The sequence below is a fragment of the Equus asinus genome, chromosome 24 (genome assembly GCF_041296235.1).
Source record: "Equus asinus isolate D_3611 breed Donkey chromosome 24, EquAss-T2T_v2, whole genome shotgun sequence".
Taxonomy (NCBI): Eukaryota; Metazoa; Chordata; class Mammalia; order Perissodactyla; family Equidae; genus Equus; species Equus asinus.
Genome location: NC_091813.1, coordinates 41,057,058 through 41,081,360, shown reverse-complemented (window position 1 = coordinate 41,081,360; position 24,303 = coordinate 41,057,058). Strand labels below are relative to the sequence as shown.

Sequence of the window (24,303 nt, the reverse complement as noted above, 5' to 3'; positions counted from 1 at the left end):
ACAAAATTAATTATTTTGAGACGTTTTTTTTTTTTTTAAGGATTGGCACCTAGGCTAACAACTGTTGCCAATCTTTCTTTTTTTTTTTTTCCCTGCTTTATCTCCCCGACCCCCCCTGTACACAGTTGTATATCTTAGTTGCAGGTCCTTCTAGTTGTGGGATGTGGGATGCCGCCTCAACGTGGCCTGACGAGCGGTGCCATGTCTGCGCCCAGGATCCGAACCCTGGGCTGCCGCAGCGGAGTGCGCGAACTTAACCACTCGGCCATGGAGCCGGCCCCTTGAGACTTTTTTAAAATCACAGTATTGAAAAGTGTCCTATTTGCACATGGTGATCTTGTCTGTTCATACTGTTTGATCTCCATCATATTGTTGTCATAGCATACATCCCCTTGGCACCTTATTCCATACTCTCATGAGTACTAAGTTGTTTACTCTTTGAGGTCATACTCTATGTTTATCTGTCTTGGTGGAACAGTATGATATAGATGAAGAATTTTGGAATTAGACTGATCTAGATTCAAATTCTGCTCTGTCTTGTAACTGTTGATCTTGAGCAATTCTATTACACTCTTGAGTTATAGTTTTCTTAATTAAAAAATGGAGTGAGGGGCCAGCCCAGTAGCGTAGTGGTTGGGTTTGTGTGCTCTGCCTTGGCAGCCTGGGGTTTGTGGGCTCAGATCCTGGGCACAGACCTACATACCAGTCATCATGCTGTGCTGTAGTGGCGTCCCACATAGAAAATAGAGGAAGATTGGTACTGATGTTAGCTCATTGACAATCTTCCTCAAGCAAAAAAGGAGAAGATTGGCAACAGATGTTAGCTCAGGGCCAGTCTTCCTCACCAAAAAAAAAAAAAAAAAAAATCAAATAGTTATTTTATAACAGTATCAGGGTTAAGTCAGACTTTGTACAAAGAACTGAGCATTATGTATCTCATCTAGTGGATCCTAATTAAGTTATGATTCAGGTCTCTTTGTTATTTTCAGTAGTGCTGTACCTTATTTAATGCTTATTAGTCAAATGAATGCTGTCTAAAGTTAAAATCTATAATATAATTCAACAGATGTATTGAGTACGTATTATAAGACAGCTGCCATACTTGGTGCTGTGGAACAGGTTTGTTGTCAAGAAGTTTGCACTTTAATTGGAGAGATGGGACACATGGATATTAAATAACTGTAAAAGAAATGTGAGTAAAGTTGAACAGAATAGCTTTGTAAATCTGGGTTTCTCAGAATCTTGGATACTAGCCAGGACATCACTGTCTCCCTAAATAAATTAAGCTCAGGTTAGTTTCTTTTTACTTAGCCTGTATTTTTAAACATTATAAAGAGTCGAACAGTATTAATTGTAAAGTTACTACTATTAGCTGTAATGTATAATGTCCTGACCAGCTCAATGACAAATGATGCTTGATGAAGACTTTTCTTGATGTACACTAGTAAAACTAGTCGCTGTTGCTCTTGGAGGGATTGCTGATTTACTTGGTTTCTTGATTTTTTGCTTTTTCTGGAGTAAATTAGATATTGTGCATAAGTTAGTTTTGGCCTATTGATATTTATATTAAGGAAGGTAATCAGTATTACAGTAAAGTATCGAGAGAGTGATAGACCTATACTCTGCCACCAGATTCATAGTAGGATCCTGTTTTTTTAAATTGTTTAATTATAATTGGTTATAAATTATACTTTTCCAGTGTAATTTTGTGGAAAAGAATGAATAGGGTTTTTTTTTTGAAGTTTCTGAGAAATCTGCATAGTCTTTTTCTTTGTGAAGTGGTGTACCTTTTTAGGTAATGGTATTGGAGAAAGAGTATTGGTCTAGAAGACTAGAGATCTGAGTTCTGGTTTCACCTGTGCTTGAGTTAGTAGCTTTTCTTATTTACAAAATAAAGATTTTTCATCAGATTCTGTTTCAGAATGTATGACTTCCTTGGGCATTTCGTAAAATTAGCTGTAAAGTTTGATGTCCCTGGGTTGTAAAATTGTTTTTTATTGCTTTTATCTAGAATCAGATTAGCTCATTGAATAACGAGACCTAGAGTCTAGTGGTTACTACCCTTAAAGTCGCTTCCTCCTAGCTGAGAGAGTGGCAGTTACTAATTTTCCTCCTACTAGAAAGAGAGCAGTTGGCGAATATGGGGCCTGTGGATAGGAGAGTTGCTTCTAGGTCGGATTGAATGGCTCTCAGCAGAAAACAAACTGAGTGGGTTGATAAAATGAAGGTTGGAAGGTAGGTTGTATTTTTGACTAATTAATCCCTACCCTCCCACCATTATTTTACTTTGATATTTGTCTTTTCTCCTTCCTTACTTCCTTTTTATTTTTTTAATAAGTATTAAAGTGCCATAAAATGTACTCTTGTTTAGGGTAGTGAGGTTCTTTTGGACTAGGAAGTCTAGAGACTTGGGTGTGTGTGGTAGGAAGAAGGTCAGGCTAGAGTTGAGAAGGAAGTGATTGGAAGAAAAAAGTAACGCATAAGCCTGAGTAGCAGCTCCTTATCCCAGAATATTGTGCTTTATTGTGGGTAACGTGTCCCAAGGCAGTTTTAAGATTTAATAGGTCAGTTTCTTATCTACATAGTGAAAGTATAACTTAACACTGGGCAGTTTTCCTGATTGTTGAGGATGGAGTGCAGGTCTTCCCGTCAGTTTTTTGAAATTGTTAATCCTCTGTTGATACATGGTAACTGTTCATAATTCACGAGGAAGGACTTTAAATTAAAAATATTTACTTTTGACTTGGTTCTGTTTCTTACAGCCATGGTCAGAGAGACACAGCCCAGATTCTTCTATTACGAGGAGCCAAATATCTGCCAGATAAAAATGGAGTAACCCCTCTGGATTTGTGTGTACAGGTACGTTGTTGATGTATCGTCTTAACACCTTACTTTATAATAGAAACTGAGACTGGTAAAATCACGTCATTCTCAAACGAGAGGGTGGGTGCAAAGATTTTTGTTCTGTGAAGAGTATGATCTTTGAAAGGAACTATGATACTATAAGAAATATATGTCAGTCTTCATCCAAGTTCCTCACACGACAGCTTTTAAGACCCTCGGAATCTCCAGAGTGATCAGAATGACTTTTTGTATATTATTGAAATGGCTATTGGCTGAAAGCCCCTACATAGCTTCCTGATGGGGACTGGTGGCCAGAGGAGCCAACCGTATGATTAGAGGGCAGCCTCCTCCCCCGCTCCCGGGGAGAAGAAGGGCTGGAGATGCTCAGTTACCAATGACCAGTAATTTAATAAATGATGCCTATGTAATGGAAAAAGCAGTGGGTTCTGAGAGAACTTCTGCATTGGTGAACACGTTGAAGGGCTGGGATGGTGGCATGCCCAGAGAGGACATGAAAGCTCTGTGCCCCTTCCATGTACCCTGTACCTTCCATGTAAGGTGACATAGCTTACCCTATGCGTCTCTTCCATTTGGCTGTTCCTGAGTTGTACCCTTAAAATAAACAGTTAATAGTAGGTAAAGTGTTTCCCTGAGTTCTGTGAGCTATTCTAGCAAATTCTCAAACCCGAGGAGGGGGTGGTGGGAACTCCTGACTTATAACTGGTTAGTCCGATGTATGGGTGGCCTGGATCGTGATTGGCTTCTGATGTCGGGGCACACTTGTGGGACTGAGCCCCTGACCTGTGGGGTCTGCGCTAACTCCAGGTAATTAGCGTCAGAATTGAATTAAATTGTAGGGCACCCAGTTGGTGTCCACAGAGAATTAGAGAATTGCTCGGTGTGGGAAACCCACAAATTTGGCGTCAGGCTTGTGGAGGAAACAGATATTCCTTTAGGAACTTTGTTTTTAAACTTAGATAATTTTAAATTTCGTTTTTAGGGTGGATATGGGGAGACGTGTGAAGTGTTAATTCAGTATCACCCTAGGCTTTTCCAGACAATTATTCAAATGACACAGAATGAAGATCTCCGAGAAAACATGGTAATGTAGTTGTGCTAAGTAGCTTGTAAATGAACAAGCCTTGTTCGTGCTTAGTGTATATGGCATTTTACAGTTTTGCTTAGTAATTTTATTATAAATATTTTAATAATTTGAATTTGCTTATCTGCATTATAGGATAAATATGAATTATATCAAAACTAATATTTGTGGTGATATTTGGCCCTTCTGTCCTCTGGGTCTTTGGTCTCTCCTTAAGATAATTAGAATATTCCCCATAGGTAGAGGAAAAGAATCTAAGGAGGAATCTCATGTTATGGTTGGTGATCACTAGTGTACTGAGCTCTGTATTTATAATTGATCTACTCTTTGAAAAATTGCAGTACTTAAAATTCTCTTAAATTTTAGAAGTTTAGAATTAAATTTCCATAAATACACTTGGTGACTTCTCTTCAATCTATTTATATTTTTTATTACTTTTTATTGGGTGATTTTGAATAAAGATTTTATGTCATCTAATCTCTATATTAGCTTTTGAATTTATGTAAGGCAAAATAAGCGTAAAGGACTTAATTTCAGCTCATTGGCTTTGGGATACTTACTAAACTAATAGGTACTTAATTTCTTGATAAAGTTTAATGGATTATTATATAATCACATTTTTAAATTTGTAATATATTTAGTTACGGCAAGTTCTGGAACATTTGTCTCAACAAAGTGAAAGCCAGTACCTGAAGATTCTAACAAGCCTTGCTGAAGTGGCCACAACAAATGGTCATAAACTGCTTAGGTAAGTATTTCAAAATGTAATCAATCAATGGATAGCAGTGTCTGTCAGCTTTGTCTCCTTTTAGGCTTTTCTGGGAATAGTTTATTTTGTTGGATGCCTTTTGTCAGTGGTAAGATGTTCTAAAAATTTGTTGACATATTGTTTGTTTTGTTTTAAAGGACCAGAGCAATCAGCTTATTACTGAGGAGACTTTAGTCTCTCTAGAGATTAAAAATAGAGACTGACTTAAGTGGATTTGGGCATATGTGTCTAAAATTTTATAAAATGATTGCTTAGACTAGTCACATAAGTAAAATGTGCGTGAAGAAGAATCAAGAAAGTGGTTTAGGAATTTGATCACTAATTTATAAAACTGGTTATAGACTGTTGCTCAGCCTCCCAGTAAACCCTCATGATTCCTTATAAAATCTCCTCCTTGAACTGTCTCCCTCAGTTCAGTTCTTTATTTTTCCAAGAGTCTGTGGTTTAATGGCTTATTGCTAAGTCCATGAAATTGATGCCTTTATATTACTTGCATTTATACACAGTCATGTGTTGCTTAATGACAGGGACGCATTCTGAGAAATGTGTCGTTAAGCGATTTCGTCATTGTGCAAGCATCATAGAGTGTACTTACACAAACCTAGATGATACAGCCTACGACATACCTAGGCTGTATGGTGCTACACTTACATTTCACCATTTTACACCTAAGAAAATTGAAGTTCAATGAATTGTCAAGCTAGTATATAGAAGAACCAGGATTCATACCCTCACTAATAAAGAGCGAATCCTGGGTTCCAATCCAGCTCTTCAAAATGACAGGAAGATTAGTGGAACAGGAGCAACAAGGTAGGAAAAAGGGATCCATGGCCAGAATAAGTTTTAAAACTACTTTTCTAGGGGGGCCAGCCCCATGGCTGAGTGATTAAATTCACATGCTCCGCTTCACTGGCCCTGGGTTTGCTGGTTTGGATCCTGGGCACGGACCTACACACTGCTCATCAAGCCATGCTGCGGTTGACATCCCACATAGAAGATCTAGAATGACCTACAACTAGGATATACAGCTATGTATCGGGGCTTTGAGGGGGAGCGTAAAAAAAAGAGGAACAAGGGCAACAGATGTTAGCTCAGGGCCAATCATAAAAAAACCAAAAAAACCCCTACTTTGCTAAACTGTACCACCTTACCACTTACAACGCTACCTTTAAAATGCTTTATAGAATCTGTTATTATGGTCATTTTTGACTTGTAAATAGCTCTTTGTTGGGATTGGTAGTGAGTATTGGTTGATAGTATTGTGTTAGAATTTATTGTATTGTTATTGTTTTGGGAAAACCCAGTCCCCCTCCTGTGTTTCTCCTTTACTTTCACCCTTCTCCCACACCCATAACATTTCTGACGCCAGATGTTTGTGGGTTTTTATTCCCTACCTTAAGCATTTCTTCGACACCAGCTGGGTCTCCTACCATTTAACTCAATTCTGACACTATCTAGCTGGAGATAAGGTCCGATCTCACAGTTAAGGGCTCATTCCCATGAGGCTGCCCCCCTCTTCAGATGCTATCGCAAGTAGTGGGTTCCCGGGTTACCCACAACTTCTCTCTGACTTGACTACAAATTGGAGGTTCCTCTGACCTCTTTCCCCTCAGATTCTGTTATTTTCTAGAACAGCTCACAGAATTCAGGTAAGAGCTTACTTATGTTTATTAAAGGGTTTGATAAAGGAAACAGGTAAACAGCCAGATGAAGAGATACGTAGGGCGAGGTCTTGGAGGGTCTCAAGTGTGGGAGCTTCCGTCCCTGTGGAGTTTGGGGTGTGTCACCTTCCTGGTATGTGGATGTGTTCACCAACCTGGAAGCTCTCTGAGCCCTGTATTTTTGAGCCTTTCTGGAGGCTTCATCATGTAGGCATGTTGACTATTAACTCCATTTCCAGCCCCTCTCACCTCTCTGGAGAATGGAGGTGGGGCTGAAAATTCCAAGCTTCTAATCATGGCTGGGTCTTGGGGGACCAGCCCCCATTCAGGGGCCCACCAAGAGTCACCTCAGTAGAACAAAGGACACTGCTGTCACCCAGGAAATTCCAAGGGGTTTATGAGTTGCGTGTCAGGAACCAGGGTCACAGACCAAATATTAGAACAAAAGATGCACCTAGTGCTCTTATCACTTAGGAAATTATAAGGGTTTTCGGAGCTTTGTGCTAGGAACTGGGGGCAGAAACCAATATATATATTTTCTACCATCTTCACAGCTACCAAGGTAGATTCTTAAGAACATCTCAGATACAAATCATTTCTCCCTGCCAATTTATGTTTAATGGTACTTTTGCACAATATCTCCCATTTGTTCATTTATTTTTGAATCATTTATGTTTCTTTTTTTTTTTAAAGATTTTATTTATTTATTTTTCCCTTTTTCTCCCCAAATCCCCCAGTACATAGTTGTATATTCTTCGTTGTGGGTCCTTCTAGTTGTGGCATGTGGGATGCTGCCTCAGCGTGGTTTGATGAGCAGTGCCATGTCCGTGCCCAGGATTCGAACCAACAAAACACTGGGCCGCCTGCAGCGGAGCGCACGAACTTAACCACTCGGCCACAGGGCCACCCCCTCATTTATGTTTCTTAACTCACAGTGTGGTGTAATTTTAGCCACTTTAATAGAAGTTTTAATTAAGAAACTAACTGATTCAAATTTATGTTAATTAGTGATGAGTGAGTTGTTATTTAACACACTTTTGGAAAAATGGATAGCCTTTTCTCTAACTGATTCTAGGAATATTTGCTAAAGAGAATAAATATTTACTGAGGTCCCTTTTGCATGTCGTGTTGTGTTTCACTGTGTTATCCTGCTTTCTGTATATTTATGATTGAAGGTAAGGTAGTTATCAATGTGCAAATGAACAGAGAAAGCACAGTTATTTGCTAAGTAAGATACTGAAGGAAAGTGTACTCTTATGTAAACCGAAGTTAAGTACGTGGATAAGGCTTTGAATTAGGAAACTAACTTTTAAACTTTCATGTTGAGACCTGGTGGCTTGGAATGAAATTGTCATTTTGTGGATAACTGGAGAAGGATATGATAAAGTTTGGATTTTATGATCTTTTTGTATAATACAAAAGAGATGTTTGGTTGGAAATGAAAAATGACATTTTTTAGACCAGCAAATCAGCTTGCAAGAAGTTTAAACTCGATAAAGTATAAAATTAGTAGACTGTATTAATAATTGATAATGATATTCAGATTCCATTATGTAAGAAAATACTTCTTACCTTAAGATAGCTCATGAAATGTTCCCTCGATTGGGTACTTTAAACAAATATTTATATGTATGGTAATTTTGCAGAGGAAAATCACACTCACACCTTTTTCATAGAAGAATTTGAGAGTCATTGTAGTTGACTTTTCCAAGAGCTGTGGCACAGTTGAAGGAAATAGTTTCAACCAAACTACATTTCTACTTTGTCAGTCTCAGCAATCTTAGGATATAAAATTAGAAACGTTTCGTAAACACAAATGTGTAAAAATCAATGCAAGCTACACTAATGATTCTATACACATTTGATTCAAAGTTATTAAAACAAAAAATTTTGCTAATGTGCTCTAGTGGTCCCAGTCAAATACAGTCTGGGTAGTAATGGCTATTATATTATACTAACAGTTGTAACTGAGAGCTAATTTTTATTGACTATTTTTAACCATTTAATAATAATTCTTAGAATGAGAAAACAACATGAATACTGAAGTGAAAATGTTGAGAAATTTTGGTTCACGTGTCACCAGGATAGAAGATACTCTGTAATTTGGCACTTATCAAACTGGAATATTTATAAGTAGGCATTTGCTATTTCCACATTACTAATCCTTATTTTTTTAAGATTAAAAGATACATAAATATATCATAGAGGAAGATTTTAAAGGACCGGGTAAAATACACTTAGGGGAAGAGAGGGTAAGCTTTGATAATTAAATTTATTAAAAAACAGTCATACCAATCGGCCCCCAAATTTATACAACTCTTTACTCTGCTTTTGTGCAACTGTTGTAATACAAGATAACTGATGTTAGAGATTTCGGAATGAAACCACCCCATGAACAGCAACAGCAAATTTTTTTTTTAAGATCTCTCATTAGATTCCATACAAATGGAGCCTAATTCCTCCAGTTTCCCTGCAAAAGAGTGATGATTGATGTTCATGATGATGGCCAATCCCTAGGCACTATGGCATTCTAAAGGGCTGTTTGATTTGTCAGAGAAAGTTTAAATTATATTTCATATGGTTTAATGTTAACTGGATCTGCGTCCTTTTTTCCCCCCATAGTGGGGTATATGTTTTATATTTATGTAGAGTCATAAGACAACTGATTATGTGGAGACCCACCCTAATGCAGATTGTCACTAACTTTAAGATTATTCAATTTGTGGCTGTTCTTACGTGAGCAATTGGTCACTGTTCTGGGGTGAGGAGGAGAAATGGGGTTATGGATAGAATAGTAGGGAGCTCAGCCTCTGCAGCTGAGTCGTGGCTCGGCCTAAGAATGTAACCAACATTTCTACCATTGCTTCTCTGTGAAATGTTCCTAGAGTTTTAAAGAATCAGTTTAATTTACAAATATACTTTTGGAAGTGAAAGTTGGAGAGTGCCTTGAAGTTGGTGCCTCAGGAAACCACCTGTTCCATAGTGGTGATTTTTTTTCATATTTTATGTTTTGCTCATTGGTTATATTCTGGTTGCTTGAAAATTAATAATTCACTCATGTGCAATCCAAATAATGTATATTTGATAACTTCCTGTTAAATAAAATATTCCATCCTGTATCATGATAGGAAAAGAATTTTTTTTTTTTGGTGAAGAAGATTGGCCCTGAGCTAACATCTGTTGCCAATCTTCCTCTTTTTGCTTGAGGATGATTGTTGCTGAGCTAACTTCTGTAACAGTCCTCCTCTACTTTATATATGGGTTGCTGCCACAGCATGGCTTGATGAGTGGTGTGTAGGTCCACTTCTGGGATCCAGACCCACAAACCCTTGGCCTCTAAAGCAGAGCACACGAACTTAACCAGTACATCACCAGAATGGCCCCTTTAGGAAAGGAATTTTGCTAGTTATATTATGAAACATGTTCGATGTGGTGAAAATGTTTAAAGTATGTATTTTAAGATGTAATGTGTTTTATTCCATCTAATCTGTTCATATTTTAATTTTTACTTTCAGCCTATCTAGTAATTATGATGCCCAAATGAAGAGCCTTTTAAGGATTGTGAGGATATTTTGTCATGTCTTCCGAATTGGTCCATCCTCTCCCAATAATGGAATCGATATGGGCTACAATGGGAATAAAACTCCAAGAAGCCAGGTGTTCAAGGTCAGAAAAGGATGTGACGTTCTTAGGGAGATAGACTTAAAAGAGATGAATTTGGCAAAGCGTGCGTTCATTAATCAGAAACCTCGTCAACAGGACATAAATTTGGTTCATACGTGTGTTGCTTTGTAGCTTAGGCACATCTTTCTCCTTTCATTTCTGTCTAATCAACAGCGAGTCTTAGTTGGTGAGCTTTCTATATTTTCCTTACAAGTAAAATTTTAATTCGTTAGTGTTTTCTTCTAAGCGTGGAGGTATTTAATGTTTAAATCTAATTAAATCTACTTTTTTATTGGATTATATGTTTTTAATGTGGCAATATGCAGCCATCATGATTTAAAAAAAAATTTCTTATCCGGAAGGAAAGAAAATATCCAAGATTTTTTAGATTTTGTTATTGTGTGTGTTTGTGTATCTGTTTTTAAAGTAAGGTTACTTTCCTTTACTGGGTTTACTAACAGTTCCTGAGATCACTTCAAGGAAGAATTGTGGCGATATTTTCTTAAAATGTTTTGTTTTGCTTCAGCTGCTGCTTCTATACAATCATATTTATGGATGGAATTCTTGGAAGAACCATTCCATATAAAACCCAAGGCAATGTCGCTACCCATGTTAAATTATAATTTTATGAAGTAAACAAAATGAACATGGCTGTAATTGCTATTGTTAATGTTTTTTTGTGTGTGGCATTAAATTTTCAAATAACTCAGATTTTGGACAAATGTGTACTTTAATAACTTTCCATGTTATTTTTTTAAAGGTAATTTATCTTGAGATTTTCATAGTATAAAATTTGCTTTTGGAATCATGAAGACTTCTATTTCTTTAAACAGTCTTTTGAGTATAAATATAGGTTCTTTATCCAAACAGTGATATAAACATTTTCATGTGCCACTTCCTTGCAAACTAGTGATGATTGAGAGCTTAACTGTCTGTAAAGCTCCAAGTTGAATTAATGATTTATGCTAAATGATTCTTCTCTTACGTGGAAAATTTTTGGCAGACACAAATAAATGGTTTGTAAGCATTTGAGGCTAGTAGATTCTTTAATACCTGGAATAGGTATAATATAGCCTTTTGGAAAGGTAGGTGCAAGTGTCTGTGCATGTTTGTCTGCTTCACTCTCTTTTAAGTCAGTGTAGGAGAGTTTTCATCTGTGTGCGTGTCTGTGCGTTTCTTCTTTTTTTCCCCTCTTGTGCCACCTCCTGGAAGACAGAAGTTATGCATCTTCTTGTAATTAAAATTTTGGCTCTTCACCTGCCTCTTCTTTGAACACTAGTTAGGAGTGATGACTTGCTGTCTTTGTAAAATTTGAATCTAAATCGTTGATGCACTGTCTTGTCAATGCTGTTTTAAGTGAATTTCACTGCTCAAATATTGATATTACACCAAGTTGTTCTTAATGTATTCTGGCATGGCTCATGTTGTTAGAATCTACCCGATTTGATTCATACTCATCTATAATGACGAATAGAAAATTCAATCAGGTATAGATATGGTCACCATTATCCAAATTGGGCATAGATTATACTCACTATTGTCTGATTTTTCTTTTCTTAAAATTTGAATCTTTCATCCATTGCTAATGATACCAGAAAATAACTATGTGCTAGCCTTGTATAGGCATTTAATGCTTGATTTAAATGTTAGTTTTCTACCTAGCCGATCAGTACAGATATAACAGAATAGACAAGGATATCACTGTGTTTCTTTTAGATTTTTTTTTATGGAATTCAGACTCTGTTTTGATTGTCGTTTGACGCATATAATATATAAAGTTCTATTTCATTTGTTAGTATTTTTATTTTTTTTTAAGATGATATTTTCTGCATCATTGACAACTGCTTTTGCCTCTGACCACTTGTTTTCTCTTAAATTTTGACCTTTCACTTTGGTAAAACATTTTTATTATAAAACTCAGCTAAATTTTTAAAACGTAAAGTGTTATTCTTAAGGAATTTATTAGTTGCTTTCCATCTAATTTTATGAATTAAATGTGGACTCTTTGGAAGATGGCAGAATGTTCTGCCCTTCTACTTAATAAGGATAAAATAGAAACTACATTGTCATCCATGTATATAAGGTCTTCCGTTCATTGTAGGGTGACTCAAGTTGTAAAAGTCTTAACTGTTTGCTGAGTTGCTGCAATGTTAGACTGGAAATACCATTTTAACTTTTACCACATTTTGTCTAAGGTAACAATTGGTCCCTACTTTGCATTTTGTTCACTAGGTACTCTAACATGTCACTTTATTGTTAGGATTAACTAATGGGTTTTCCATTAAGAATGAGTGGGTTTATAGGCCATGTGTTTTTAGTAGATAAAATTGTTTAACATCCTGTTGGTAGTTTTCTGATTTGTCTTAGAAATCCTTTAAGTTAATCTTAACACTTAGCCATTTTTTCAGTGTCTTATCTAGTGCCTTGGGGCCAGGGGAGCTTCTGAAGGAGAAGGTAGCATGGTGTGAGCTGGGGAAGACAGTTTAGGCTTCCTGATGCTTGATAGGCTCTTTTGTTGTGAATATTAAGAAATCTTTCTCAACAGTTTCATAGAACTTAACTGGGAAAATTTGGAAGCCAAGGAAGATTGAGAAACTTTTAACTTTGAGATCTTATCTTTCGAGTTGTGACATTTGACTTTATCAAGTTGAAAATAGTCAGACTAACTGGATTTCAAGATACTCTTATGAACTTAAGTTAGTAATGGTTTCCTGTTCAATTTGTATCTCACTTTGGCACATGGATCTTAAAATTTTTTTTGTTTGTCCAAGTTTGGGATTATATATTATAGCTTTGAAATATAACTTGAAATGTTTTGAAAAATCATGTATGATTTTCATATGCTTGTTACTTGATGTAGAATATGATTCTGTGGTAAAGATCACTCAATAATGTGAAATGAGGCAAGATTTTCACCGTGCCAAGAAGCCTACTGATATTTTCTGTAGTCGTTGACTCATATTTTAGTAACAATTCATATGTACAGTGCTTTGTATCTTATCTAATATTTTATCATTATTATTTATGGATATAGAAAGCATAATAGATATGGTTTTCTTTGGTTTATTTTTGATTTTTAAAATTTAGTCTTTTTTGTCTGTGGCTGCCACAGTTAGAAATTAAAGTTATTTTCACAGTATTCTTTTTGGTATTGAGGAATGAATTTTCTGAACAAACCTTCAAAGAGACAATTGTCTAGGTAAAAATACCTCAAGGTTGGGATTAAGTTTTAGTGCATGCATAAATGAAGAAAGAAAAAGTGTGAAAAAGAGAAAAGTAAAGAAGGCCTAAGATGACTTACTACTTCTCTTCTTTTTTTTCCTCGTTCTCTTCTAAGTCTTCGCTGTGTTCCTTTATTGAAGACTCTTTCTAGCTTTTTCGTATCTTTATCATCACTATCATTTTACACAGATCTGAGGTTTTATTATTTCTTTTTTTATTTTTTGAGGAAGATTAGCCCTGAGCTAATTACTGCCAATCTTCCTCTTTTTGCTGAGGAAGATTGGCCCTGAGCTAAGATCCATGCCCATCTTCCTCTACTTTATATGTGGGACACCTACCACAGCATGGCTTTTGCTAAGTGATGCCATGTTCGCACCCGGGATCCGAACTGGCAAACCCTGGGCCACTGAAGCAGAACGTGCGAACTTAACCGCTGTGCTACTGGGCCGGCCCACAGATCTGAGGTTTTTTTTGATGTTATTTCTAGAGTATTCACAATTCGCCTTTAATTTTTGCGCACTTTAGGACTTGAAAATAGGAGTGTCGTAGGTTCAGGCTCTGCTCTCATCTGCGTAAGCAGCAGGCGTCATTTCCTGCCCTAGACTTCATCTCCACCTAGGCTGTTGATTTTCTAGGTTTTAGCCCTACTTGTTTGGAGACCAATTATTCCTTTTTTCTTTTGTTTCAAGCATTTTTACATAACCACCTGTTCTTTCTGTTTTGGAAGTTCATTTTCTGAGGTAAAGCTAAATAGTTTTGCTGACATAGAAAGTTCTTTTTTGGGGCCGGCCTGGTGGCGCAGTGGTTAAGTGCTCACCTTCTTCTTCAGTGGCCTGGTGTCCGCCGGTTCGGATCCCCGGTGGGGACATGGCACCGCTTGTCACGCGATGCTGTGGTAGGCGTCCCACATATTAAGTAGAGGAAGATGGGCATGGATCTTAGCTCAGAGCCAGTCCTCCTCAGCAAAAAGAGGAGGATTGGCAGCAGATGTTAGCTCAGGGCTAATCTTCCTCAAAAAAAAAAATTCTTTTTCATCTTTTATAGCAGGTTTACTGTTTTGCTCATGAAGAGAAACCATAGACTCAAACTTGGATCATGATTAGAATTAAGATGTGAAGGTGTCATGTCAGTATTTATGGAAGCTGGTGTTTCTTGCCTTTCCCCTGAGCAGCTCGGGGACCCTGAATCTTCCCACTGCTGTGCCTAACCATGGAAAAGCCCTCTTTGTGGGGAGAGCGGTGCTCATTCCAGCTCAGGGTGTAATTAGTTTCTTGCTAAATTTTCAAATATGGTTGTGTAATCTCCTTCCATAGTGGTATTTGAAAGAAGATTATTTCTTTTAGTTGAAATATTGTAAGGATAGGTCTTTCTGAAGCGTATGGTCCAGTTTGTAGCATTCTGTGATCATATAAGAATCAAGATTAACTTCTACATTCATTTGCAGAATGACAATTTATCATTTTCAATAGGAATGTTTAATAAAATAGTGTAGCAATGAAGGACCGTTTTACCACTGTCCCTCTTAACTGTTAATCTTTATTTGGGATTAAAAATGTTCTAGCAGGTCTTTTTTCCCCCCAACTTTATTAAGATATAATTGACATGTAACATTGTGTAAGTTTAAGGTGTACAATGTGGTGATTTGATTCATATTTATATTGTGAAGTGTTTACTGCGGTAAGGTTAGTTAACACATCCTTTACCTCACATAATTGCTATTTGTTATTGTTATAGTGAGAACATTAAAGCTTTACTCTCATAGCAACTTTCAAGTATACAGTACAATATTGATAACTATAGTCACAGTGCTGTACATTAGATCCCGTTATCAGGTCTTTTAAAAGTAGTTGGGCATTTATATTTCTGCTTGTGTTATAAACTATAATTATCAGAGATGATGTATATATTTCATCTTCTCTTGTACTTAGTCCTGTTGTAACATTTGTGATCCCATAATATTTAAAAAATAAAATTCTATTTGCTGTTAATTTACAAAAGACATTTATTCTCAAATGGTGGAATATTTTAAATAGTGTAGAAATAAGAAACAATTTACTCTCTCCCCTCCTTTTTCTTTTTTAAGCTGTTAATCTTGACCTGGAATTAAGAATTTGCTAGTCAGTATTTGATAGTTACCAGTCATTAGAGATGGATTTTGTATGTGTGGGTAAGTGTGTATATATATGTGAGTGTGCGTGTATATATAAAATCATCATATTTTAAAATTTCTTATAAGTTTCCAGAGTTCTAGGAATTACATGTAAAGAAAAGAGTCCAGTAAACCAAGCTGTTTATTAGGCTTTTTAGGAATTCTCATTTCTTTAATTGGAAAAAGCTGTAATTGAAAATTGTTGACACAACATTAATACCATAAAGGTTAGGGGGATGTATACGTAAAAGAGATGTATACTTTTAAAACTAAATATTTGAAAATTTCTAAAAGAAGAAAGATTGCTTATAAATTTTTTTGTTAGATTTTAGTTTTCCCAGTTTATTCCAAGGAATAAATAAATGCAAATTAAATTTTTGCTATAAATAAAGAAATTGTCATTTATATGACATTCATATGTTTTTGTTACTTACCTTTAGGCATTACTGTCCCATAAACTTGGGGAAAACAGAAGTATCTGGAGTACATCTTCTCTTTTATAATATTTATTTGGCTGTGTGGGTTTTTTATCCTGGAGTTTAAGAATGATGTTTGAAAAACACTTTTCTTTTTCTCTTAGCCTCTTGAATTGCTTTGGCACTCATTAGATGAGTGGCTAGTTTTAATAGCTACAGAATTGATGAAAAACAAAAAGGACTCGACGGATATCACCTCTATTTTACTGAAACAGAAAGGCCAAGATCAAGATGGTGCTTCCATTCCTCCATTTGAACCTCCAGGGGCCGGGAGCTATGAAAATCTATCCCCTGGCACAGGGGAATCTAAACCAGATGGTCTTGGAGGGAAGCAGGAAGCCAGTGCAGACTGTCAGGATGTGATTTCCATGACAGCCAACCGGCTAAGTGCTGTCATTCAAGCTTTTTACATGTGCTGTTCTTGTCAGATGCCTCCAGGGTAAGAAGGTTTCTGCTTATTATTTCCTTCTCTGATAGGTGAAGAAAAGCTATGATTTTTTTTGTAATTTTGGTCACAACAAATAATAATTTGTTGACTTTAGGTTCTGTTCTGATCTTGTTTTAGGATACTCGTTGTACTACTCTAGAATTAGTACAGAATAATTGAGTTTTAACCATTTTATAAGTTATTAACATACAGAATGGTGATTGTCAGTTTGTATAGGATCACTTAATTATGTATTTGAAATGTGTAGAGCAGAGATGCTTAAAATCTCAAGGTTTTTAAAAAGTCACTTGTTTATATCATCTGTTAATGAAAAGTTATTATGTATATTTTTACATGTTATAAATTGGCTAGACATGCCTCAGTTTCCTAAATTTATAAAGATGATCCAAACCCATGTTCTTTTTTTCCTCTAGAAGCCAGTCCAGTTCAATACATAGTTATCAAATTGATAGATTGCCAACTTGTCTCTATATTTTCTGATTGTCTTTTACCCCCTACAGAATGACTTCACCCCGTTTCATTGAATTTGTCTGCAAACATGATGAAGTTTTAAAATGCTTTGTTAACAGGTAAGGCTTTCTCTGACTCATGGACTGCACTTTTAGCCTTTTCTTTCTTCATTTATAGTTTTCGTGTCAACAGAAAAAATGTTACTTCTGTTGCTAATCAAAAATGTTCAATGACAAGAGAAAGTATAGTAGATGTGGATTAATATGTGTTTTTCTTCTGTTTCAGTGTCTGTATATCTGAATTTGCGTTTCACTTAATGCTACTCATCCTTCCTGTACATTTAAACAAAATATATTTTTCTTTTAGAAATCCCAAAATTATATTTGACCACTTTCACTTTCTTCTTGAATGTCCTGAATTGATGTCAAGATTCATGCATATCATAAAAGCACAGGTAGAAATTTCTCTTAATGTCGTTTTTAGTCTGTCTGAAGAGAATTAATTTTCTTAATTTGAGTACTGTTTAGTGAAGTAATTATTATACTTGAGACCTCCTGCTATGGGAGTAGTGAAATCACCTTTTTTCTTTACTTTAGTATGTGGAAGCACATTAGTCTGTTACTTTACTATGAGGAGTAATCTTTGTTCTTGAAAAAGCGTGTATTGTGTGCCTACTATGTACAAGGCTTGTGCAAAGACAACAGAACATGTTGCCACATTTCCTGGAAGGAGTTTTATGGAATACTAGTCCTATAAAGCTGGTGGTCCATGGAAAGAGAATTTTGTCCCCAAATAGATTTGAGAAATGTGACATGTGTCCTGTTGGGAATTTATAAAGCATATCAGCAGCTGGGTAAAGGCTTTGAGAAGCACCTTGATAAAAATAGTGATTTAACTTTGTTAATCCTCCAAACTTATTTGATCCAAGAAGCTTTCCCCCACCAGGGTTCATTCCACATATCTCATGTTTCATGAAACATGCTGGGGAAAAGCTTGTTTTGCTCCTTACCAGTTCTGTCACTTTGGGCACATTTCCAACATCCTTGAGCCTTAGATTCTTCATCTATAAAATAGAGGTAATGACCCCAACCTCATAAAACTATGGTGAAGAATAAGTGTTAAGTAGTGACTGGTATATGTGTTCTACAATTGGGAGTCGTTTTGGAGATAGAAAGCATAAGTCCTTTCTCCAAGTGGATCTTAATTCAGTCTATCAGGAGAGATAATAAATGTACCTATACAATAGTGATTACAGTATTACCTGGTTCTTTAGGAGTTTAAGGGTGAAAGAACTTGCTTCTGGCTGCTGTAGTCAAGGGAAATTTCAAACAGGAGGTGGATTTTAAGCTGGACCTTTTAAAACATGCTAAATTTTGATGCGAGTAAATGGGGAAGGTGAGCATTCTAGCCTACGTTTGGGCCAGGGCACGTAGATGGAAAACTGTATAAAACTACAGTGGTTGAAGCACAAATTTTCTGTCGGTGAGGAATGAGAGATGATTCTGGAAAGGTAGGTTGCACTCATACTGTGTTGAGCCTTCCTCGACTGCCATATTGGAAAATCTTCTTTGTTTGCTAGACTGTCAGGAGCCACTGACAGCTTTGCTTCAGGAGAATGACATGAATGATCCCGGCAAAATTTTAGAAAGTAATTTATCAGAAATTAGGCTAGACTGGAGGCTATGGTTTGGTTAGTAGTCATAAGATAAATGTGATAGGTGTTTTAAAATGTCTTTAGGGACACCGACCCTTTCAGAATCTAAAGAAAGCTAAGAACTAATTCCTGTAAAATTATATACGTGTATATAGGTCTTTTTTGACATCTGTTTAATAATGATGTAAAAGAGAAGGTATTAATAATAACTTACATTTACTGAATGCTAACTTTAGGTCAGGTACTGTAGACTTGCTTTACGTGGATTCTTTTATTTTCCTAGCAGTCATGTGAGATGAGTACTCTTCTACTGAAGCTGAAGAGGTTAAGTAACTTGTTTAAGTCATTTAGCTACTAAGTAGGAGAACCAGAATTTAAAAGTTCATCTGGTTCTTAAGTTCATTTTCTTCACCTGTGCTATGTGACTCCATTCTAGGACAAATGAGATTATAGATGAAAGAAACTTTTAGTTTTTGAAAGAAGTAGTTTGCTATTTTTATTATTATCTCTGCTTTTCACTTCCTTTTCCCTCTTCCCTTCCTGAACAATTAAGTCAAAAAGCATCTGTGTTAGCTATCCACGTTTTTGACCCACAGAGGGGATTTTGTTGCCTGACCGGGGTGAGGAAGGTGTTGTGTATAGATGTGGCCCAGCATGGGGTTTTGGAGGTTGGGCGTGGTAAAGAGAGTGTCTGTGTAGAAGAGGGGCTCAGCATGGAGTGTGTGAGTTGCAGCGGCATGTGGAGGATGTCTGATGTGGAAGACAGTGACAATTGCGCAGACTAGTTTGACAGAGCCCGAGTGGGGGCCAGGGCATCCATGCAGTAAAGGTCCAGGTCGGTGACAGGAAATTAGTTATATACAGAGTGGGGTGGTTGATCAAATAAGAAAGTATAGTAAAGATAATGGCTGCCTAGTTTCTCACCGTTGGAGAAAGGACTTACAAAATGGAGGAGAATAGAATGAACCAGTGCTATTGGAGAGGAATTGGAGAAATCAGTGTGAACTTACAGTTTTCATTGTAGATAGATAGAGCAAACCTGGCACCCAGTTCTTGGTCTCTCAATACCATTCTCAACGAACCAGGGCTCATTGGAGAAGTGGCTAATTTCAGGGCTGGGTCAGGGAAAGTACAAGATGAGCTTGGAACATCTTATTGTGCAAGAAAGTTCTTCAAAGATTGATGGGGTTATGTCAAAATGACTCAGAACTAGCTTGAATGGACTCTACTGGCCAAATCTGGATCAATTCAAACATAAACATAAATAATGATGGAAAAATATTATAAATAAAATCAGAACAGTACTGAAAAAATTAATGAATGAATGGAAAATTTGATGAGGGATGGGATATTTTTACAGTCTCAAAGTATCTCCCCACAGAACACTTACTAGTTACAAAGATTCAAAAGGAACTTTACGGTGGAGAAGCTGGGCAGTGGTCAAAGCAGACATATTGGTGTGCCAGCTGATAGGATGCACTGAGAAGAACATGGCGTCACTTCCTTGGTATTCCTGCCAAAGATGCACACCCTGAATTTAGTCATGAGAAAACATCAGACTAAGTCCAATTGAGGGACATTCTACAAAATAACTGACTTGCAATCTTTAAAAGTATCAAGATCATGAAAATTAGGAAAACAGTGAAGAACTGTGCCAGAGTGAAAGAGACAGGACAACTAAATGCAATTCATGAGTCATGGTACTATAAAGGACGTTATTAGGAAACTGGCGGACTTGAAATGGATCTAAGGATTAGACGTAATACTGTATCATTGTTAATTTCCTGATTTTGATGGTGGTTATCTGGTTATGTAGGAGAATTCTTTTATTTGTAGGAAACACACACTGAAATATTTAGGGGTGACTGGACATCATGTTGGCAACTTACTCTCACATCAGGAAAAAAAACTTTGTATACTACTGTTCTTAGAAATTTTCTATAACTTGGGGGCTGTATCATAAAAAAAAAAACCCACCAAAACCAGTAAAAACAAAAACTACCTCTGCTAAGGGGTTGACTTCTTGTTCTGTTGGTTTTCATGTAGGCTATAGTTAGAGGGAGAGACCTCTGTAATCAGTCCTGTTTTGTAAATTATTTTATGGAAATGCAGGTACTCAGAAAGGTTGCATACAACCATGTGCCCTTTGGCTTTGTAAGTGTATATATATTTGTGTGGGATGATCTTTTGTTTGTGTTTTTTTTTGCCGGGAAAGATTAGCCCTGGCCTAACGCCTCTTGCCTATCTTCCTCTTTTTTTGTTTGAGGAAGGTTATCCCTGAGGTAACATTTGTGTCAGTTTTCCTCCACTTTTATATGTGGGTTGCCGCCACAGTATGGCTGATGAGTGGTGTGGGTCCATGTCCAGGATCCAAACCTGCGAACCTGGTCCACCAAAGTGGAGAGCGTTGAACTTAACCACTACACCACCGGGCCAACCCCCTGTTATGTGTGTGGATGTTTTTATCTTATAGATATCTTAGTAGCTTTTGAAGGCTGGCATTTTGTACCTTTACTGTTCCATTTGAATTATTTTTAAAAAATTACCGTTTCCTTTTGTTTCTTGGTTCACATTTTATAGATAAAGGATATAGTTTAACATTTAATATCTTATAATGGCAAGTAAGTTTACTGTCATTTTAAACATTTAGTCCAATAATTTTAACATTGTTATGAGTAATATAAGGACAGCACCTATTTATTGAGTGTTCTAGATGTTGAGTATTTTCACAAGTTACTTAACCTCTTGGTGCTGCAATTTTCTCCTCTGTGAAATGGGGATAATAAGAGTCCCTTTTTCTTGTAGTGTTGTCAGGATTACATGTGAAAACGCACGTGAAGTGCTTAAAACAGTACCTGGCTTATAGGTGCATAAGCATTAGCTACTTTATGATTATAATTATCATTATTATGTTCTGTATTTGTATTGTTTCATTTAATCCTCACAATTAGCCCTTGAAGTGGGTATTATTTCTGTACTTTACAGGTGGGGAAAACTAAACTTCTGGGAGGATTAGTAATTTCCCTAAGGTCACAAACCTAGTAGCGACAGAAGCAGCATTTCAGACCATGTATATCAAACTTCAAAGCCCATTCTTAAATACTTTATTTCTGTGTAGTGTTATTTTCCCTCCTCTTTTACCAAAGTTTTAGAAATAATCAACATTAAAATTTCAAGTACTTTACATTCTAGTCTGTTTATTAAAAATGAAATATTCAATTTATATCCCCAGTACTGTATATAATAACAGCAGTGCTTTATTCCAAATGTGAAAGACTACTAGAAGTATGAACAACATTATACATTTGTTAAATTACTACAGTTAACTTTTAAAAAGGGAACATTTACTCTTTTCTTACTGAAAGAGCAGATATTAAAAGGCAGAAGTTGAGCCAGTCCTGATTGCCTAGCGCTTAAAGTTTGGCGTGCTCTGCTTTGATGGCCTGGGTTTGCTTCCTGGGCTCAGAACCACACCACTCATCGGTCAGTAGCCGTGCTGTGGTGGTGGCTCACATAGAAGAACTGGAAGAAGATACAGTTATACACAACTATGTACTGGAGATCTGGGGGTCGGGGGCGAAAGAAGGAGGAAGATTGGCAACAGATCTTAGTTTAGAGTGAATGTTCCCCTGCCAAAAAAAAAAAGTTAATTTCTCACCAGTTATCTTTATAAGAATAATATTTTTATTAAGAATTAATAAAAAGTGATGTTTAAGTCTCTAATACTTAGTTTAGCTCAGATGAAGAAATGTACTGGTGTCCTAAAAACTGCCTGAAAGATAACCTCTTTGTGATGTTGGATATTGATCATATTTCTCTCTTGAAACTCTTGGCTTTTGTGGTATTGCACCATTCTGGTTCTCCTTTGACTTTTCTAGCTTTGTGTATCATTTGCTAAGTAAATTCTCAATTCTGACCTGTGATCATACTTCTCCATTCTTGGGGGTGTTCCCTGTATCTTTAATCTCTTGAACCAGGAACCTTACCTTATCTCTAACTTCACCTTTTTTGTGACTATTTGCAGTGTCTCAACTGCAGCACATTCCAGTATTTATTTCTAGCCCTTAGTAGTTACATTCCAAATAATCTTAAATTCAGAATATATAACCTCATTCGTTATCTTTCCACCAGTGCCTTCTAGGAGTGTAGGGGTAGATTGTGAGGGGAGGATTTTCCTGTTAAGTTCTATCCCTAGAGATTCTCTTACTTTTCATCTTTATTCAAAGTAGTAATGTCTTTCAGTTTTACTTTATTGTCCCTTTTTCCTACCAGACCTGGACCTTGTCACTCAATGCCTGTTATGTCAACTGCTGCCTAGATGGTCTCCCTTTATACTCATTTTAATTACTGCGTTTATCGTGTTATTCCTCTGACCAAATTTCCACAGTGGCCTCTGTATCTTTTACTTGATTCTCAGGATCCATAATTATGTCCTCAGTTTATTTATACAAACTTATTTCCTTCAGTATGTGTAGGAATAGGACTCTGGTTATGCCAGTGCCTTCACTTCATCCTCCAGAGAGACACAGTTTCTCCTGCTGTGCCTTCTTCCTTGTCTCCCTTAGCCTGGTGTGCTCTCTTTCCTTCCTGCTTGAGCAAGTCCTACCCATGTGTAAGTCCTGTACTCCACTCATCTGCACTCTCTCTAAATTCTTAGTGCACTGTAGTCTGCACCTCACTATTTAGAACTTGATATTATATATGTATTGTATTATTCTATGTTAATCTAATCTCTTTAACTGTATTAAACAGTTTTTGGCAACGAAATTGAGATTTCACAGCTCTTATGTACCTGCAGTGTTGGCACATACTAGGTGCTCAGTAATACTGATTGATCATAAAAATTACAAATCACTTGCAGTTTGCATATCTGGTAGATGGACAAAAGGTAGAGATTTTCTTTATCATTCAAGAGATCTTGTTCTTCAGTTTTAGGGTGGAGGAAGGGGAGAAAAAAGGGAAACAAATTCCTTCTGGTTGCTGCATATATTCTGTTGTATCTCAGTGTCATCCTATCAATAACCATTGTTGTGGATGGACCAGCCCTTCTGGTTCTTATTATGATTGCGGTTCTTCTTATGATGTGGTTCTTATTATGATGCCCTGTAGCAGTAACCATCAGGAAACTTTGAAAAAATAAATGTTTATTACCTACAGGACCTGGAAATTACACAGCACACCTGGGGTCATATAGCAAGGTAGAGAGAGCGGGCCTGGGGTTCTGCTTTAATTGGGGTCAGGCATGAGGCCTCGGGTTTTGCGGGCTCACCCTTTATTGGTGAGTTTAAAACATGAGTGGGAATGTAAAGGTGGGAAGAGAAAAAAACAAGTGGCCAAAATGCTCAGTGATTGAAATCGACCAAAATCTCTGAAAAAAAGGAGCTTCAGTGTGAGGAGGTGGCCTGGCTCTTTAGTCAGTGGCTGACAATGTGTTATTTGAGATAGCAGTCTTTGAAGTGGGTGCCTCTTTGACTTGGATACATCTTTAAAGTGGATGCCTCAGCAAGTAAAGCTTAAGTCAGGCACTTGTGTTACAAAAAAAGAAAAAGAACAGCACCTGTTAGGGTTTACACTACAATCCATCCTGTGATACCAGCGCATCAGCCAGTGATGAGGACATTAACTGCCTACCTGATAAGCTGAAAGTCAGGGGTAGGGCATGTTGTAACCCGGAAAGTACACATCTAAATAGAATTATAGTAGCAAGTCCTATAATAATTATACAAGCAGTAGTCTGAAATCCAGTCTGTAACCGTTGTCCCAAACTTGAAGCATCCAGCCATGAAAATAGGTCAGTTCAGTTAAACAGTTGTATTTCATTTCAGGAGGCAGTCCTGCAGTTGGGCTCCCGAAGTTAGGCCTATA

At 36.8% G+C, this 24,303-nt stretch overlaps 1 protein-coding gene across 5 annotated transcripts in view; it reads left to right on the top strand.

The window, feature by feature from the left end:
- The window catches only part of HACE1 (HECT domain and ankyrin repeat containing E3 ubiquitin protein ligase 1), a 104,544-nt gene that overhangs the window by 42,153 nt on the left and 38,088 nt on the right, over positions 1 to 24,303 (top strand). For all 5 annotated transcript variants that reach the window (XM_070496759.1, XM_044757098.2, XM_070496761.1 and 2 more), the window contains 7 exons: positions 2,763 to 2,859; positions 3,845 to 3,946; positions 4,588 to 4,694; positions 9,892 to 10,042; positions 15,991 to 16,325; positions 16,835 to 16,903; positions 17,151 to 17,238. In XM_070496759.1, the coding sequence (XP_070352860.1) occupies positions 2,763 to 2,859; positions 3,845 to 3,946; positions 4,588 to 4,694; positions 9,892 to 10,042; positions 15,991 to 16,325; positions 16,835 to 16,903; positions 17,151 to 17,238 (949 nt within the window). The remainder of the gene's footprint in view (positions 1 to 2,762; positions 2,860 to 3,844; positions 3,947 to 4,587; positions 4,695 to 9,891; positions 10,043 to 15,990; positions 16,326 to 16,834; positions 16,904 to 17,150; positions 17,239 to 24,303) is intronic.